The 18,007-nt window shown below is 36.6% G+C and overlaps 1 protein-coding gene and 1 long non-coding RNA gene across 2 annotated transcripts; both read left to right on the forward strand.

Moving 5' to 3' along the window:
* Positions 1–8,903: 8,903 nt before the first annotated feature.
* Positions 8,904–13,270, forward strand: LOC122025767 (receptor protein kinase TMK1-like). The gene is made up of 2 exons (XM_042584640.1): positions 8,904–11,340; positions 12,491–13,270. The coding sequence occupies exons 1-2, from the start codon at positions 8,988–8,990 to the stop codon at positions 13,018–13,020; spliced, it is 2,883 nt and encodes a 960-aa protein (XP_042440574.1). The 5' UTR covers positions 8,904–8,987; the 3' UTR covers positions 13,021–13,270.
* Positions 13,271–13,586: 316 nt separating this feature from the next.
* Positions 13,587–17,190, forward strand: LOC122025768. The gene is made up of 2 exons (XR_006123827.1): positions 13,587–13,763; positions 14,110–17,190. It is a non-coding gene; the product is annotated as an uncharacterized LOC122025768 (long non-coding RNA).
* The last annotated feature ends 817 nt before the right edge of the window (positions 17,191–18,007 follow it).

Genomic DNA, 18,007 nt, shown 5'->3' on the forward strand with positions numbered 1-18,007 from the left:
CGACTTTTGTTCACGGAAGAAGAAGGAAACCGCTGCAGCCGGCGGTTAGGGCAAGGAAGAGGGTGTCGGGCGCGCGAGGGGAGAGGTTTCGGTGAGGAAAGGAAAACGAAAAGAATAAAATAAAAAGGAAATATAAAATAAACATTTTCTCGCTTAAATTGGGTAGCCTAAACAGGCTTTTCCGGACCCCATTTTTTTATCTCAGTTAACTCGTCCATACGAGCTCCGAAAAAATCCCGAAAAATTCTCAAAAATTCCGGAAAATTTCATTATTAATATTCGCCTATTTTCGGTATTTTACAAAAACAATAGTGGTTTTACTTGGTTCGGAGCCTTCGACGACTCCTGCTCTAAGATCTACGTCCCGCGGACCTATTGATGGATAATCCACTAAAAACCTCTTCCAGTACCTTCGGAAGAGAGAATCAAGTACAAAGAAGATAGGAGAAATGCAACAGACTACACTTTCTGTTTGCATAATTCAAGTACAAAAAATGTTACCGAAACTTAGGGAATGAAGTAGCTTGTTCATGTGTCGATATTGGTCTACCGGTCACGATCAGAAGTCCTCAGAGCAGTCGTCATGCACAACAGTTTCGTAACAGAGTCATAGCAGGAGCCCGGAGCAATCAGAACCTCAAATGGACGCGTAATAGCTCGTATATGTGTTGTTGTTTGAAGCTTCCTCGAGACTGCCTTATATAGGGCATTGAGGGCACCTTCCATAGCCTTGGAAGGCGCCTCCAATAGGATAAACTTTATCCCGAAGTTTGCTGTAGCTTATCATCGAAATGATCAAGTTTTATCCCTTACAAGGCGCCTCCCATAGCCATAGAAGGCGCCTTCTATGAACAGTAGAAGACGCCTTCACTGCTTGAAGGCGCCTTCGGACATCGTTCATCTGAAGGTTTTTGCTCCTTTTTGCCCTGTAAAATGTGTTAGTCTAATAACTAAAATATCTACCCTACAAAACAAAGTTAGCACAATTATAATAAGTGATAGTAATTAATTCCTATTCTTTGAAGACCAGGAACTAGTTAAGGTCTCAGTTTAGGGATCCAAAATGGTCCTAAACTGGACCGACGCTTACTGTCCTCTTAAATGGGGTGCGCCCTCATTTTGTCACTCTCCTCTAGTGACTTACCTTTACTTACCAGTTTGTCAGTTGTCTTATCCGCAGACTCAACTGGACTTCCTGCCGGATATCCAATCGGTCCGTCGACCTATCTGGACTTTGCACCAACTATCTGATAGGCCCGTTAACGTAGCTAGACTTCACACCAGCTATCCTGTCAGCTTGTTAACCTAGCTAGACTTCCCTCCAAATATTTGGTTGGCCCATTGACCTATCTAGACTTCTGACCAGATATCCGGCCAGCCCGTCGATTTATCTAGTTAAGTTCTGCACACTTGGTAAAGTGGTTAGATCACAATTATACATAACTTAACTTGTTTTTCATTCATCAAAACCTGAGTTAGACCGTTAGTGCAAACTGCACCAACACCATGGGTCAAGGTTAACTAGTTTAACTAAGCTCAAGTGAATTCAAGTCAAGCTTGAGTTTCGATATTTGGACAATATGTTGTGGACAACATGGACAATATATTATTGGACAATATGTAAGAAAGGTCAAGTAGATCAAGGAGGATCGGTACTTGACTGGTAAAGTTATAACTGGAGGTTAGGCAAAGTAAGTCTTAACTTGAGGGTTAGGTAAAGGAAAGTCCAAGTGGGTCAGAGATAATTGCACGTTGGCAAGGAAAATTTAAGTGGGTCAAGGAGGATCACAGTTAGCAAGGAAAGTCCTAACTGCCGATAAGCAAAGAATAATTTAAGTGGGTCCAGGAGGATCGCACGTTAGTAAGGAAAGTCTAAGTGGGTTAAAAAGGACCGTATGTTAGCAAGGGAATATCAAGTGAATCAAGGAGGATTGCACGTTACCAAGGAAAGTCCTAATTGCGGTTAGACAAAGGAAAGTTCAAGTGGGTCAAGGAAGACCGCACGTTAGCAAGGAAAGTTCTAATTGTTGTTAGGCAAGCTAGTATAAGTGAATCAAGGAGGATTACACGTTGGTAAAGGAAAGCCCTAACTGCGGTTGAATAAGAGAAAAAATCCAAGTGGGTCAAAGAGGACCACACTTGGTAATTGAAAATCCAATGGGAAGTTGACAAAGTATAAGTGGGTCAAAAGGTTGATCAGACACTTAGTGGAGAAATCCCAACAGGTCACGGTTGATCAGAGATTGGGCAAGGGAACCCTAGACTTGGGTTAAACAAGTTAGGGTTGGGCAATCAATCAATGATCGATTAAGAGCTGCATCATTCGATTAGTTGATCGATTGAGTACATCTCTAAGCAACGGTGTGGTGAATCGATCAGGTGATCCATTCACCTTGAAGTCAATCAATTAGGTAATCGATTGTAGGGGGATTTCACAAAGCACAATGTTTTCTGTGCTAAATAGATTGGGAAAGTGCTTAATCGTTGGGAGAAGTTCGCGAAGTGAACAGTAGACTTCTAAATCGATTAGGTGATCAATTAAAGCTGAGTAATTGATTGGCAATCGATTGATAGGAGTTTTCGCGAGAGCACAAAGACATTCTTGATTGATTGGGTAATCGATCAGGTAATCAATTGAGAGACTCTAATAAGAGCCGTTGCGAGGTTTGGACGGTTGGGATCACTCGAATCTGATATGGTAATCAATTGGGGGTAAAACCAATCGATTGGGAACCCTAGATCGTGACATATAAAATCGTTTGGTGAGATTCAAACGCAACTCTTCTTTTCCATTCTTCACCTGGCCTCGGGTGACTTACTGAAATTCCAATTGTGGCATCATTCAAACGCCTACTGTCTCTCAATTAGGACGCGTCCTCACCGAGTCACTCTCCTTCAGTGACTTACCTTCATTTACCAACTTGTAGTCGGTTGAATAGCGTCTTGACCCACCAGGTCCTCATGCCAATTGTCAGGTCTGTAGACCCAACTGGACTTCTGTCAGTCGTCAAGTCCCGTGGACCTAACCAGACTTCCTGTTAGATATTAGGTTGACCTTTTGACCTATTTGGATTTTGCACCAACTATCAGATCCTCAGACCTAGCTGGATTTCAGCTTGATGTCAGATCTTTTAGAACCGTCAACTCCTGCATACTTGGTAAAATAATTAGATCACATAAAGACCTAACTTAATTCACTTGTCATTCATCAAAAACCTGAGTTGGACCGTTAGTGTAAATTACACCAACATTATTTTTATAATAGAGCGTGTACTCTGTGTGGATCCTTGGATTAGTTATCTCGTTGAGATGGATACCAAGTAAATCCGCTGCAACTCATCATTGAAGAAGCGATTAGAGCTAATCATCCCACCCCCTCTAGTTCGCCGAAGTATCCTAGTATACTCAAATGGTGAATTTGAGTAGATAGATGCATCTTAATTGATTTTGAATTCCACTCATATTTTCAAACCAAACTCCTCCAAAATGCCTATATAGCAATTTTGGTCAAAAATATTACATGGATTATTCTTGTTTAAATGGTAAATACAGTGCATGCTTTTAGAATTGTCAAACTTCTCCAAGATACCTATGCATAACTTTGGAGGAAAAAATGTTGTATAGGATGTCTCCTCAAATGGTGAATTCGAATGGATAAATATTTATGTTTTAGGTAAGTTCTTTAGAGCCTTACAAAACCACCTATACTTTTAAAGTTGTCAAGATTCTCTTAAATGCCTATATAAAAGTTTTGCTCAAAAGAGTACATGATGAATTTGATTAGATAAATTCACTTCAAGGAGCATTTTGGAGTCACCCATGCTTTCAGACCACTAAACTTCTGTAAGATACTCATATAGCAACAAAACTACTAGATGATTTTGTCACATACAATTTTCTGAAAATTTTAGCATGATATACATGCATTCAGAATTACTATATAAAATATTTGAACATATAATAGTCTTATTAAAAATCAATGTGGATGAAATATAAAATAAAATGTCTAAATTTTTCTCATTGACCATTATATAATCCCGAGTCCATGGTGGATCCAGGATTTTAAATTTAGGGAGCTGCATACTAAGTGATTAGTATCATCAAACTAACTATACATATTTATCTTTGCATGAACTAAAACAGATTCTAGGAGAAGAATCGAAGGGCTTTAGCTTACAAGGTGAGTAACTTTTACATTTCATCTTCTTCTTCTTTCTTGTTTATAGATATCCATGCATTCCATTTTCCTATTCAACTGTTATGACATGAACAAAATTTTAAAACTTTGTTTTGTGTTTTAGCAACATTGATTGTGATTTCGATTTGAGGAATCGAGAGAAAGAAAAGTTTCATGACATATTAAGTAGATATGAGACCATAAATATGTCAATTAAATTGGGAGAAAGTCTTGTGGGTTTGAGGGAGTAACATGGGTTCCTCGTTGGATGCTGAAGATTTCTTTCTTTTTAATTCTTAAATCAAGAGTAATTGATGTTTCATAAATTTATGCAAGTAGTCGTCATTCTAAAAGTTTATTTTTGTCTTTGTGTCTCTTTTTATAAGTCGCCACAAACAATTTTAAATTAGTGAGTTCTAGTTCTAAATCCTCTGTTCGTATGCAACATGAAAATTTGTGTTAATTATTATCTTCTGTGTTAGAGCATCCATAATGACATCAAATATTTCCTCCAAATATTTATGGGGTCCATTTCCATATCATCAATCAAATATCTCACTTATCAAATATCCCAAAACTCACAATAAAATATCCCCTCAACCAAATATTTATGGGCCCCACCTACCAAATACTTTTATCTCTCAATCACAACTTGTAGGGCCCACTTTCCTACCACCCACAATGAAATCACCGGGCACAACTTTGTGCCCGGTGATTTCTATTCTCTTTTCAAATATCCCCCACAATGGGGGATATTTGAGAGAGGGGGATATTTAGAGAAATATCCTCTCCAAATATTCTCCATTGGAGATGCTCTTAATAAATCTTCTAGTCGTAGGGTTGTTTTCCTAATTACCCCTGAAGATTAAAGAAACCTTAGATCTACCATGATGCAAAAGTGATTCCAATGGATTAATACTAAACAAATCTTATTGGCCATAATTTTTAATTAAAATTTTATAATTTTTTGAAACTTCAGGGGTGAACATGAAATTTGGTATAAATATAGATAACCACCTATATAAACCTTCAAATCATTATTTCATCATTGCAAATCCTCTCTGAAAAATTTCAGTTTTTTAATTAAATAATTTATTTAATCCATAAAAAGGAAGACAAAAAAGAGAGAAAGGTTTCACTCTTCACTCTTCTATATTAGTTATTAAATCTGGGTACTCATGTGAAGGCCCTTTCTCTTTCTTCTCCTTCTTTCCTCTTCCTCTTTCTTCTCCATCTCCTCCCTCGAGTCCCTTTCTCGTCTTCTCATTGCCGCAGACTTATGTTAAGGTTGTATTTTTGAGTCTCGCGGGTTAAATCTGCCCAAGTCACAAGGTTACATATTTTCCATTTGAACATCATATCAAATCAAGCCACTAAATTAAAAATTTTCATATTGTAAATTTAGTCAAATTACAAAGTTATACTTTTCAATATAACATATTTCATATAAGTACCCAATCAACTTTAGTTTTCTGCTTTTCTCCTTGCATAGCATGTTCCACATAACACAAAAGGTGTAAGAATTCTATGTTACTTTCTCTGTTTTATTTTTATTATTATTTATAAGAATCAATCTTTCTCCCCTTTTCTCCCTTTCTAGGTGATAATATAGTAGAGTCATTGAATCTTTTTTCTAAATTTGGCCAATTCTTTTTTGTGGGCATCCTTTTCATATATATATTTTTTGGCTAGAATCCTTTACTCCAATTTCTTTTTATGACCAAATAACTCAAAAATGATCATGTGTTAGTTTTGACTAAAATTATTATATGAATTTATATATTCAAATTTCATGCAAAAAAACATATGCATATAAAAGTTGGTTAATTATTTTTTTCTGCACAGACATATTATAATGTGGTGATGGCTATGCAATGATACTTATAGGTGATGAATGATACAATCTACATTTTATTTTCTTTGACAATTTACTTCTCTTTCACTTGATAGTCGAGACTCAAGAGATTTTTTTTATTAATTATTATACTTCATCTAACTTGAGGTTTATTATTATTATTTTTTTTCAATTTTGGTAGATATACTTTCTTTTTCTTATATAACATGTTCAATCTTGGTGAGTGATATAGGGACTAGGGACTTTTTAATCTACTCCACTTAGCTAATGATATGTTGTCATAGGGTAAATTTGCATGTAACCTTCAATCATAAACTCAATTTTATATGTAGTCCTCATTGATTAAAATCTTTGTTTCCACTCCCTAGTCCAAAATAATAGACACTAATTTACCTAATTATCCCTAATATTTTTAGGTATAAAAAATTCAAAAATAAATATAATTTTGATATCTTTTTGTTTCTTAATTAATTAATATGGCAGTGTATATTAATTTTTTCTCTCCTCAGTGTGAATTCATAAATTATAACCGAGACTATTCTGTTGTTGTTTGATTAATGTGAGAATGTGAGAGACTAAGGAAAAATTCTATAAAGTATTAATCATAAATTTTCATGATATTTTATCAATATGATGTATTATAATTTCTTAAATACTCTTTCTGGTGCAAGTATACACACCATTTATTCATATAATCATATTTTTCATGTTAGATTTAAAGTATTTGAATCCAAACTAGAGTTGCTGTAATTTTCTTAAAATAGATTCATCCTCTCCAGCTATGTTTTGATGTTACGATGGATGTCTATTTTCTCGGATACAATGGGAAAACCATGTAGACAACCAAACAATGACTGTTCTTGGTGAACTGAGCATATACTCGAACACTATCATGGATATATTTGTCGAGCAAAGTACATAAAAGAAATGAAGGCGGAAGGATTTCCATGATTATGTTTCTACCTATCAACTCAAAGTCATGGTCAGGCCTTGAATTTCCATCACCCGTAAATTCATGCATGAAAAAGAGCCTTTCCCTATACATTATTCGTAATTTCAAGGATTGTGATTCAACATAAACCAATCATAAAGTATAAAACTCCTAATATGAAACTAAATTCTTATTCACAATAGAATATTTTATTTCCATCTCTTTTTATTCATAATTTTCCAACAAAAATTTTCAATACGAGACTAATTTTCATTATATTTTCCGAACGGAAACTCTGAATATAGAACTAAATTTTCTTTCACCACGAAGTCTCCTATAATTTCATCTTTTTTTTTCTATTCATATTTTTCAACAATATATTTAAATCTAGAACTTTAATATAAAATAATCATATTATAATTTTGAATGAGATCTATTGTAAATTCTATTTGAAATTTGATCACATAATGGTTTTAATTAAAATTATTATTTTTGCTCGTTCTTAAAAACATAAGTGCATTCTAATGTCTCTTAGAGTATATTTATATTCAGATTCAAAATTTTAATAAAATATAACTGTAAAATAATTTTAAAATTAAGCTAATTATTTTTGAATTATTTACTCACATTGCAAATAAATTGTAATAGTCTCATAGAGTACATTTATATATTTTAATTTAAAATTTAAATACAAAATGTTCATATAAAAATATCATTTATAATATTTTTAAATTTATCTCTTTTTAATTCTATATATTTTTTTTAAAAAATTATATATATATATATATATATATATATATATATATATATATATATATATATATATATATATATATGACAATTTTGTATTCATCCACTCTTTGTTATTTTTTTAAAATATTTATTTTTAATGTATATTTTAAAATTTATAATTAATATATTAATTAAAATTAAAATTAAAATTAGAAATTGCATTAAGTTGCTTAAGTCATATATATATATGACAATTTTGTATTCATCCACTCTTTGTTATTTTTTTAAATATTTATTTTTAATATATATTTTAAAATTTATAATTAATATAGCAATTAAAATTAAAATTAGAAATTGCATTAAGTTGCTTAAGTTTTGTTTTGTTTTTTTGTTTTGTTTTTTTTATGTCATCAGTTTGAACGGGTAAAAGAGGGCCAATTTTTTATTTAAGAACATTTATATAAGAAACTTGAAAATGCGAATTTTTAACCACGGACACGGCGCAAGACAAAACCTTAATAAATCATGGGATTCAAAAATTGGGACATGTGACCCACCGGATTTCTCATGCTTTAAAATTTACCTGGCGTCCTGGCCGAATCCAATAAACTAATCGGATCGTAAGTAAGACGTGGATAGTTGGACTTAAAAATAAATAAATAAATAAATAATGTATTTTTCAGGTTTAAAAGATTTAAAAATGCTATAATTTTTAATAAATAAATAAATAATTTTTTTATTATTATCCTTTTAAATCATTCTTTTCCTAATTTAAGTTAGTTTTACCAATTAAAAAAAATATATAAATCCATTAAAATTTATGTTGCAAGAAAAGAAAGGGGAAAAAAAAAAAAAATCCGACGCAGGCATCTCGGCGCCGATTCCGCCGCTCATCCCCGTTCTCACCTCTTTGACTATTAATGAATTATGTCGGCTTTTAAAAGCGGCACACTGCGGTATGCTTGGCTTGCTAGTTTCTGAATCAAAAGTATCGAGCTCGTAACGGTACAAGAGAGCGATTTGTCGGATTAGTACGCTACGTATTGTGACGGGCGTGATTCGGTTGTTGCAGTAACGTCTGCGTCACGCAAAAGAACGACCCAACAATAATCCAGCAAGGCAACGTGTCGCCGTCCCCATGGCACGGCAGGCCCCATCCTGCTCCCCTCGCCCCATGTGCTCTCTTAAAACTCTCGCTCTCGCCTCTCTCTCTCTCTCTCTCTCTCTCCGCGTAATCTCCAACGACATGGAGCGCGTCTAATCTCCACTGAAACCCTAGAGCTTTCCTGACCATGGACGATTACCCGCCGCACCGCGGCCCGGCGATACTCCTCGAGGTGGTGGCCTGCGCCCTCCTCATCCTCCTCGCCCTCGCATCAGGCACCGCAGGCGCGGATACGAACCCCGGCGATCTGGCCGCAATGCAGGTCCTCGCCTCCGCTCTGGGCGCCGACCGCGTTCTCTCTTGGTCCCCTTCCTCCGATCCCTGCTCCTCTTGGACCGGAATCACCTGCTCCGGCGGCCGCGTCACTGCGATCCAGGTGGGTAATATGAGCCTCGCCGGCTCACTCCCACCCGAAGTACGCAACCTCACTGGTCTCGTCCGCCTCGAGCTCCAGCACAACCGGCTCGCCGGGAAGCTACCTTCGTTTGCGGGACTCTCATCCTTGCAGTTCCTCCTCCTCCACAACAACCTCTTCTCCTTCATCCCTGATGACTTCTTCTCTGGGCTGTCTTCCCTCCAGGCCGCTTTCCTTGACGAGAACCCTTTCGCGCCTTGGAATCTCCCACCGTCTCTTCGTGATGCTGTTGCTCTCGTGAACTTCTCCGCCTACTATGCTAATGTCACTGGCTCCCTCCCTAACTTCCTCGCTACCTCCTTCCCTGGCCTTGATCACCTTGGCCTCGCCTACAACCTGCTTTCAGGCGCCGTCCCTGCAGATTTTGCTGGCGCGCCTTTGCGTTCGCTATGGCTCAACAACCAGCAGGGCCCGAGCCGCCTCTCGGGCGGGATCACCTTCATAGAGAACATGACTTCCCTTGAGGAGCTCTGGCTCCAATCCAACGACTTCTCGGGGCCTCTTCCGGACTTTTCCAGGCTCACTAATTTGGGCGTTCTTGAACTCCGAGATAACCAGTTTACCGGAACTGTGCCCAGCTCTCTGACTGAGCTCAAGTCGCTGACTAAGGTCACGCTTACCAATAACTTGCTGCAGGGCCCTTTGCCAGTCTTCCCTAATTCTGTAAACCTGGACCTCAACCCAGAAAGCGAGAGCTTTTGTCTCACGAAGCCAGGGAGGTGCGATGACCGTGTCAATCTCTTGCTTTCTGTCGCCAAAGATTTTAACTACCCTGTTCGTTTTGCAAACAACTGGAAGAATAACGACCCTTGTGGATGGGAGGGGATCAGGTGCGACGCCAATGGAAACATCACTGTGATCAATTTCCAAAAGATGGGCCTAAATGGTAGCATCTCACCGGATTTTGGTTTGTTTGCCTCATTGCAGAAGCTGCTTTTGTCAAATAACAACCTCACTGGGATAATCCCCTCCACACTCACCAATTTGGCAGGGCTTAATGAATTAGATGTGTCAAATAACTCTCTTTGGGGGAAAGTGCCTAGATTTAGCCAGAATGTACTGCTGAGGACTGATGGGAATGCCCATTTGGGGCAGGATCCTGTTGCTCCTCCTGGCGCACAGTCTGGTACTACTGACAATGGAAGCAATCCTATCCCAGGAGGGTCTTCTGATGGGAATAGCAGCGGCAGTGGGAAGTCATCATCTGGCACTGTAGGTGCTATTGTGGGTTCAGCGATTGCCATGGCTATTGTTGTCATCTTTGTGGGACTGTTGGGCTTCGGCTATTACAGAAGGAAGCAGCAGAATTTTCGTAGAGTTCAGAGTCCAAACACAACTGTGATACACCCACAGTATTCAGGGTCTGATGACTTGGTGAAGATCTCAGTTGTGGGTTCAACTGCTAACGGGGGCACAATTGCAAGCGAGTCTTATAGCCGTACAAGTAGTAGTCCTGGTGATGTTCATGTAGTTGATGCAGGAAATATGGTGATCTCCATTCAGGTTCTTAGGAATGTCACTAACAATTTTAGCGAAGAGAATATATTAGGTCGTGGCGGTTTTGGTACAGTGTATAAAGGTGAACTCCATGATGGTACCAAGATTGCAGTCAAAAGGATGGAGGCAGGCATCATGGGGACAAAAGGCTTGAATGAATTTAAATCTGAGATTGCAGTCCTCACCAAAGTTAGGCACCGAAATTTGGTTTCCCTTCTTGGTTACTGCTTGGATGGGAACGAGAGGCTCTTAGTCTATGAATACATGCCGCAAGGAACATTGAGTCGGCATCTTTTGGACTGGAAAGAAGAAGGACTAAAGCCTTTGGAATGGAAGAAAAGGCTAAGCATTGCACTGGATGTGGCAAGAGGCGTTGAGTATTTACACAATTTGGCACATCAGAGTTTCATTCATAGGGATCTTAAACCTTCAAACATCCTCCTTGGGGATGACATGAAAGCTAAAGTTGCAGATTTTGGCCTTGTACGTCTTGCTCCAGATGGAAAAGGTTGTTCTGTTGAAACAAGGCTAGCTGGTACCTTTGGTTATCTTGCTCCAGAATATGCTGGTAAGCCTCTTATTCAGCTGTGGAATATTACATGATAGGAACCTGCATGCTCAGAATTTTCCTTGCCCAGTCTGTAATATGATTAATACTTCAATCCCTATCTCACTGACAATTAGTGCTTACGTGTAACTAGAATGTGTTACAGCCTTTGATATCCATCTTTATTCTTTATTATTGCTGATATCAATGGTTACTGCTATGCTGCAACTAAAAGGTTCTATAGCCTTTAAATTCTGTCTTTGTTCTATATTCTAGCTGAGATTTGCAGTCTAGTATGCGCCTGAATACTGCAAGACACTAACCTATCCATTTATCCAATTTTTTGAAAGTATGGTTAAGGAATTGCATGCTTATCTGAGTTAAATAACTGTTCTATGAGATGCTTGCTGAAACATTGAATAATATAATTTTATATATACAAATAAACGTTGCAATTTATTAAGTCACCTAGAATTTTCCTGTTTTCTGCCCTTATTGTGTTTTTATGATGAATACACCATTTTTATAGTATTATGTTGGGTAACTCAGATGATAATTGTATATTAACTTATTTCATTTGATGTCTAGCAGAACTTAACACAGAAGGTTTCCAATGTAATCTAAAAAAAAAAAAAAAAAAAATCAACAATGAGATTCAATATCGTATGCTAGAATTGGCATTCCATGAGTGTGCTTCTTTAATATATAACTACTAATCATAAAAGCAAAATAGGAGTGGGAAAAAGAGAGAAATTCTCAGAGTTGGATGCAGTAGGAATTAGGTGATCTATGCATGTTACAGTAGAGGTTGTAGCTATAGGCAGTTTCTGCGAATATACTTCTGAGATAGGGAAATAATAATTCAAGCTCCGGTCACACATATTTAAAAGGGGAGATTTGCATTTGTTGTTCCTAATTATGATATCCATTTGAGCCTGTATGGATAAACTTAAAAAGACACAGTCTCTTACCTGGCTTACAGAAAGAACTGGATGATCTAAATATTCTGATGATGGGGCTATCCATGAAAATAAGCATCAATCTAACATTTTTCATTTTGGTCAATAATTTTCCAGTAATCTCATTCTGTTCTGATTCAACATGCTGATTGAAGTATGATGTTATGAACTGATGTATTATTTGTGATGCTGATTGTTCGGTTACATTTCAGTGACTGGTCGTGTCACCACAAAGGCTGATGTGTTTAGCTTTGGAGTAATATTGATGGAGATGATCACTGGTCGGAAGGCTCTCGATGAGACCCAGCCAGAGGAGAGTGTTCATCTGGTCACATGGTTCCGAAGGATGCAACTCAACAAGGACACATTTCGGAAGGCCATTGACCCAATGATGGATCTCGACGAGGAGACCTTTTCAAGCATTAGCACTGTTGCAGAGCTTGCTGGTCATTGCTGTGCAAGGGAACCTTACCAAAGGCCTGACATGGGGCATGCTGTCAATGTGCTTTCATCACTTGCGGAGCTTTGGAAGCCATCTGATCCTGATTCTGAGGACAGTTATGGTATCGACCTTGACATGTCTCTTCCTCAAGCACTAAAAAAATGGCAGGCTTTTGACGACAGCAGCCGTTTCGATGGAGCCACATCATCTTTGGTGGTGAGCTTGGACAACACTCAGACCAGCATACCAACAAGACCCCCAGGTTTTGCAGATTCCTTTACCTCAGCTGATGGAAGATAAATTTTATGGAAGGAAAAAAGAAGAATAGTTCTCAGCTTTGTTTATTCTCGTGTATTGTTCATCTTCACACTTCTGTTTTTCCATGTTGCTAAATGTATTATGATGGTCATCTGTTGTACTTGATTCTCGCAAAACCTTCTCAGACCACTTCCTGCAGCTTGTCTGCCTTTAGTTTTATGAGCCAACAGCTAGAGTTGTGGACTTGCAAAATTGTTTTTTTCTGTCATTTAACTATCTTGTTTTACATTTATTTGGGTGTGTTTGAACTAAACTTTACTTCATGGTATGTATGCAATCATAAAGGTAATTTGCAGGTTCTTATTATCTACCCTGCATGATAGCTCCAAATTAATTAACTGGAAGGCGACCCGCACCACTCAAAAAAAAATACATGGAGTGCTTCAAAAGCGTGAAATGAAGGATCGTCACCCGGGGGCATTGCCTGTAGCAATGAAGCCGATTCAAAGGTTGAAGCACTGTATGTTGTTGATGGGTATTACATAATTATTTCCAGAATTATATGGTAGCACATGTAATGTCCTCCATCTGTTTCTAAATCTATTTTTTCTAAAAAAAAAAACTTTACACTAACTTATTGCACCTTCGTTGTCTCCAGTTTCAATGGATAAGAGTTGGAATTTATGGGTTCATTTTGTAGGTCAACATGAACATGGCTAAACATTATGCTGAATTTATTCACTGGAATCAAGATATCAGATGATGCAAGAGATTGCTGACCAGAGGTAACAATAATCAATTAAGTTTCACCCCAGTCATTTATATTGCAATTCTGTTAATTTATGGAGCAAATACATATTTATGCTTTCAAAATAATGGAATTGCATATTCATTATTTTAAAACTCGATGAGGCATATATGACATTGTGTTTAAGCTTTTTTGTCTCCTTATGCATGCTACATTTTTTTTCATTTTATTTATTTTTCACATTTAAATATCCAATTATATATTTATTATTTCTTATACCATACATATATTATATTAATTATATACTTAAAATAAACAATAGTTGAAAAATCATAAATGATTAAATTGAAAGGCATTTTATGTATATTATATTAAATCAACAGGGGGATCCAAGGTGTAATAAGTTGATATACATAATTAAGTGTCAGTTAGCATATGATATCTCCACAAGCCATGTGAAGCGATAATGACAGTATGGGCTCCTACATTGCGGCCAATCCCCACCAAGCAATGGTAGGTGTCATCATGTTCAATCTTTAAAGTTTCTTTGGTCCATCTCTGAGTTGTGAGGCATTTTCTTTCTCTGATGTTAATTTCTTTAGTTCAATTTGCTGTATGATTGTACTCTTTCTATTCGGTCAAAACCTAAAGGATCAAACTGACCTACTTGAAAAAAAATGGACTAGCTTAACTGGATTGGTTGGTTTGCCGAACTGAACTGATTGTTCATCGAGTTAAAGACACCTTCAACCAAAAGCACGTAGGAACAATCTTCCTACTCATAGTCAATGAAAAAACTTTTCTTGGCATGAGCCATGAACTGTCCTGCTGCTGTCTGTTTTGTTTCCTTCTGTACTAGATTTTAATTGCCCAACTCAAACAAGATGTAGAACTTATTTGATTTGCAATTAATTTTTTGAAAAGAAAACAACTGTTCACCTAGAACGGCTTGGTATGTTTTGAATTATCTGCTTGTTTTGAACTGTATCATTAACAAATGCATACAAATTCAAGCACAATGTGTCAAAGCTACAAGTAATGTAGGACATTTATGAAATTTTTTATTTTTTCTGAAACTTGCAACTGAAATTTAAACGACAAGCCTTGATGTTTTATCAGAATCTGAATGTAAGTTTGAATTATTCCTCTGTCTCCAAGGAGAGCACATAAGATCTGAGTTGTCTAGTGAACTTGAACACAATATCTGTAATGAAAGAGGAAATAGGATCATGGATTAACAGAAGTCGAGCATCAATATTCACACATGCCTCAATGTTAATGAATAAATCATTTTCACCTCTTTTACTTTGAAGTTAATCTTGCACAATTCCAGAACATGCTTTTTCTTAAACATTTGCCATGCCACTAAACTTCGTAGATCTTAATTAATCAAGTCTTCAAGCCTCTTCATTGTTCTAATACAATGTATGGTAATTCTAGATGTAGCTGTTATTTTCTTGTATAAATCAAATACTAACTTCCAAGAGTTAGTAGATCATCATGTTTATTTTTTCAGTGAAAATTGCACAAATTTTCTTCCTCTACATTAATCAATAGTTAGCTTGTACAGTTGAGTTTTACAGTAATCAAATGGTAGGCATAATTTTAGTTGTTCCCCTCTCCACCATTTCTAAAACCTAAAACGAGTAGCATACATTATTTTTCCTATACTAACCTACTTTTACACCTAAAAGGAGAATGAACATGTGCATAAATATAATATGAAGTTAAGTTGAACAAGCACTCTGACAAAGAATTATGGATGTTGACTCCTTACTTCACAAAGCAGAGGAAGAACAGTTGTGGCTCGTGCTGGCTCACATTGTTTAGTAGACTCACATTTACTTTGGTAAAAACTCACCAGTTTAATTGGGGATACACCAATTAGACACTACCAATTCTATACCTGCGTTTCCATTTAGGTTTGAGAAGACTAGATAATGGCTACTGGAATGGCATCATCAACTAAGTATCAAAACAACTTCATCCATTGAAGCAAGAGTTATTGTTGATAGGGCAGACTGACACTCATAAATAGTGTTCGAATTCAACTTGTAATTTATCCTGGGTCATTCAGAAAATCAACAGTTAGAAAATCCTTTCTCTAGTTTAACCATGGCAGCTTGAATGCAGGGCAACATTTGGTGTCTTGGCATAGGTGTTCAAGACCAACAACACTCAGAGGCTTGGGTGTTCTCAATCTGAAAGCTAACAACCTTGCAATGCTGTGTGTTCTTGGTTGTGGAACCTAGTTAACTGATGATATCGATGAAGTGGATCTAGATTGGCCTGAAATTGTAGAACAAACCATCAATCAAGATGAACACATAACCCCGGTTAAATCAAACCACAAATGGTCCTCCTTCGGAAAGAAATGATGAAGTCATGAAGGTACTGAACTTCCTGATAGGCCTAAAAAATTGGACATCAGAAATGTCTGGAAAACAAACTTTTGGCTGGACAGGTGATCAGGTGACACAATCCTAAGTAACCACTTTCCCGAGCTTGCTAAGATAAGCAGAAATCTCAAAACTCTGTCAGATAGTGGGGTAATCCTCCAATAGGGACTGATGCAACTGATATAGTTTTGTGGAGGGTGTTCATAAGTGATTTACTAGCACATTTGGTCCTCTGTTGATCCAAATAAGTTAAGATTTTTCACTGGCTAGTTAAGACGAACAGAATTAACACACAGCAGGCTGCAAAGATTGGAAATGGTTATTCCAGACGGCAGATGCTCTTTTTGTGGACGTGACGAGGATATTAATATGCCACTGGTTCACAAAATATGCTTTCACTAAAATAGGTTAGTTTTTCCATGCAGATGCACTCACTTGCCATCCAATGGAGGAAACACAGTTTCCTTTTTGCAACTGCTGGGGAAAGGATCTTCAGCAAGGGAGTAACCAGGCATGGATTTGCATGGTATGGAGGCAATGTGATTACATTGATTTTAGAGTGGAAATCCCTCAAAGCCCATCACTCTACCTACAACTTATGGAGGAGAAGAGCAAAGGGAAGGAAAAGGATCAAGGTGCGTGCTATATTTTCAGGAGCTTAAAGCAAAAATTGACTTGATTAATAGAATCATTTCAAGCTGAAGAGGTATTTGCTGCAGTATCAACTGAAGGGATGGAAGGTGTACATGAGTAATTTCTTTTTTCTGCTTTTGTTGCAACTACTGATAATACCCATCTTGGTCCTTTTGCTCTAATTCTTAACTTTTCTTATGCTTATTAATATTAGCAGTTGGTAGGTAAATGAATACTTAAGTCAACTTCTTCTGGCGATGTTAGACTCAAAAGCACATGGATGACTTTGAGATAAGCAAGAACAATGCTTCATTGTCAGAGTCATGGAATCATTTCTGTATATGAGCTGTGCAATATTTTCGATTTGTCAAACTTTGATACTCCAAAGCAACTGTGAGTTAATGAGTTGTTTGATTTTGTTATTGGTCCTTAGACTATGAGGTATATAGAATGCATATCATCTATTTTTTAAACAAGCATATTTGGTTAGTAAAAACAGCGAAAAGATTATGATTTAACTGCTAAACTGGTTCATCTCGCCACTGCTTTAGCCTTCTATTCACTAACGGATAAATGAGTCAACCGTGTCGTGTGGTGCAAATCTACCGTCCGAGTAATAACTGGACTACGTCCATGGGGGTTAATTTGTGCAGTTCTTAAAGCATCTAAATTTGTTGTTATTAATTGAATGTAACTTAGGGCAAAAATTGAAAATACTCTCGGATTCAACGCGGTTGTAAAAGCTATTGACTAGTTTCTATAATGTATAGAAGTTACAGGTTAATTTTTATAATATGTAGTAGTTAGTCGGTAGTTATTATATGTGAAAGTTACATATTAGTTTCTACACGGTAGTTAGTCGGTAGTTATTATATGTGAAAGTTACATATTAGTTTCTACACTTTTGATTATGATTAAATTATATTCATTTGAAATATAATGAGTCATAGAGTTTTCATTGTTTGATTTATTCATTGAAATATTATTATGATTAGATTATTATTCAAAAAATTAAAATCAAAATAAAAATGATATAAAATCACCGTTATAGAAATTAAGAATTAGTTTTCATAATTGTAGAAGTTAGCAATTAATTTTTACAATTGTAAAAGCTAGTAATTAGTTTTTACACGGATGAATGTTCAAATAATGTATTTGTAAAAGCTAGTTACTTTTTTTTACATGCTGTAGAAGTTATATGTTTGTTTTTATAATTATAGGAGGTAATTGTTAGTTTTTACATGTCTGA

The sequence above is a fragment of the Zingiber officinale genome, chromosome 9B (assembly GCF_018446385.1).
Source record: "Zingiber officinale cultivar Zhangliang chromosome 9B, Zo_v1.1, whole genome shotgun sequence".
NCBI classification, from domain to species: Eukaryota; Viridiplantae; Streptophyta; class Magnoliopsida; order Zingiberales; family Zingiberaceae; genus Zingiber; species Zingiber officinale.

Coding starts and splice junctions, on each gene's coding strand:
- LOC122025767 (XM_042584640.1), top strand. CDS start 8,988: ATGGACGATTACCCGCCGCACCGCGGCCCGGCGATACTCCTCGAGGTG. Junction 11,341..12,490: donor TCTTGCTCCAGAATATGCTG/GTAAGCCTCTTA, acceptor GTTACATTTCAG/TGACTGGTCGTGTCACCACA.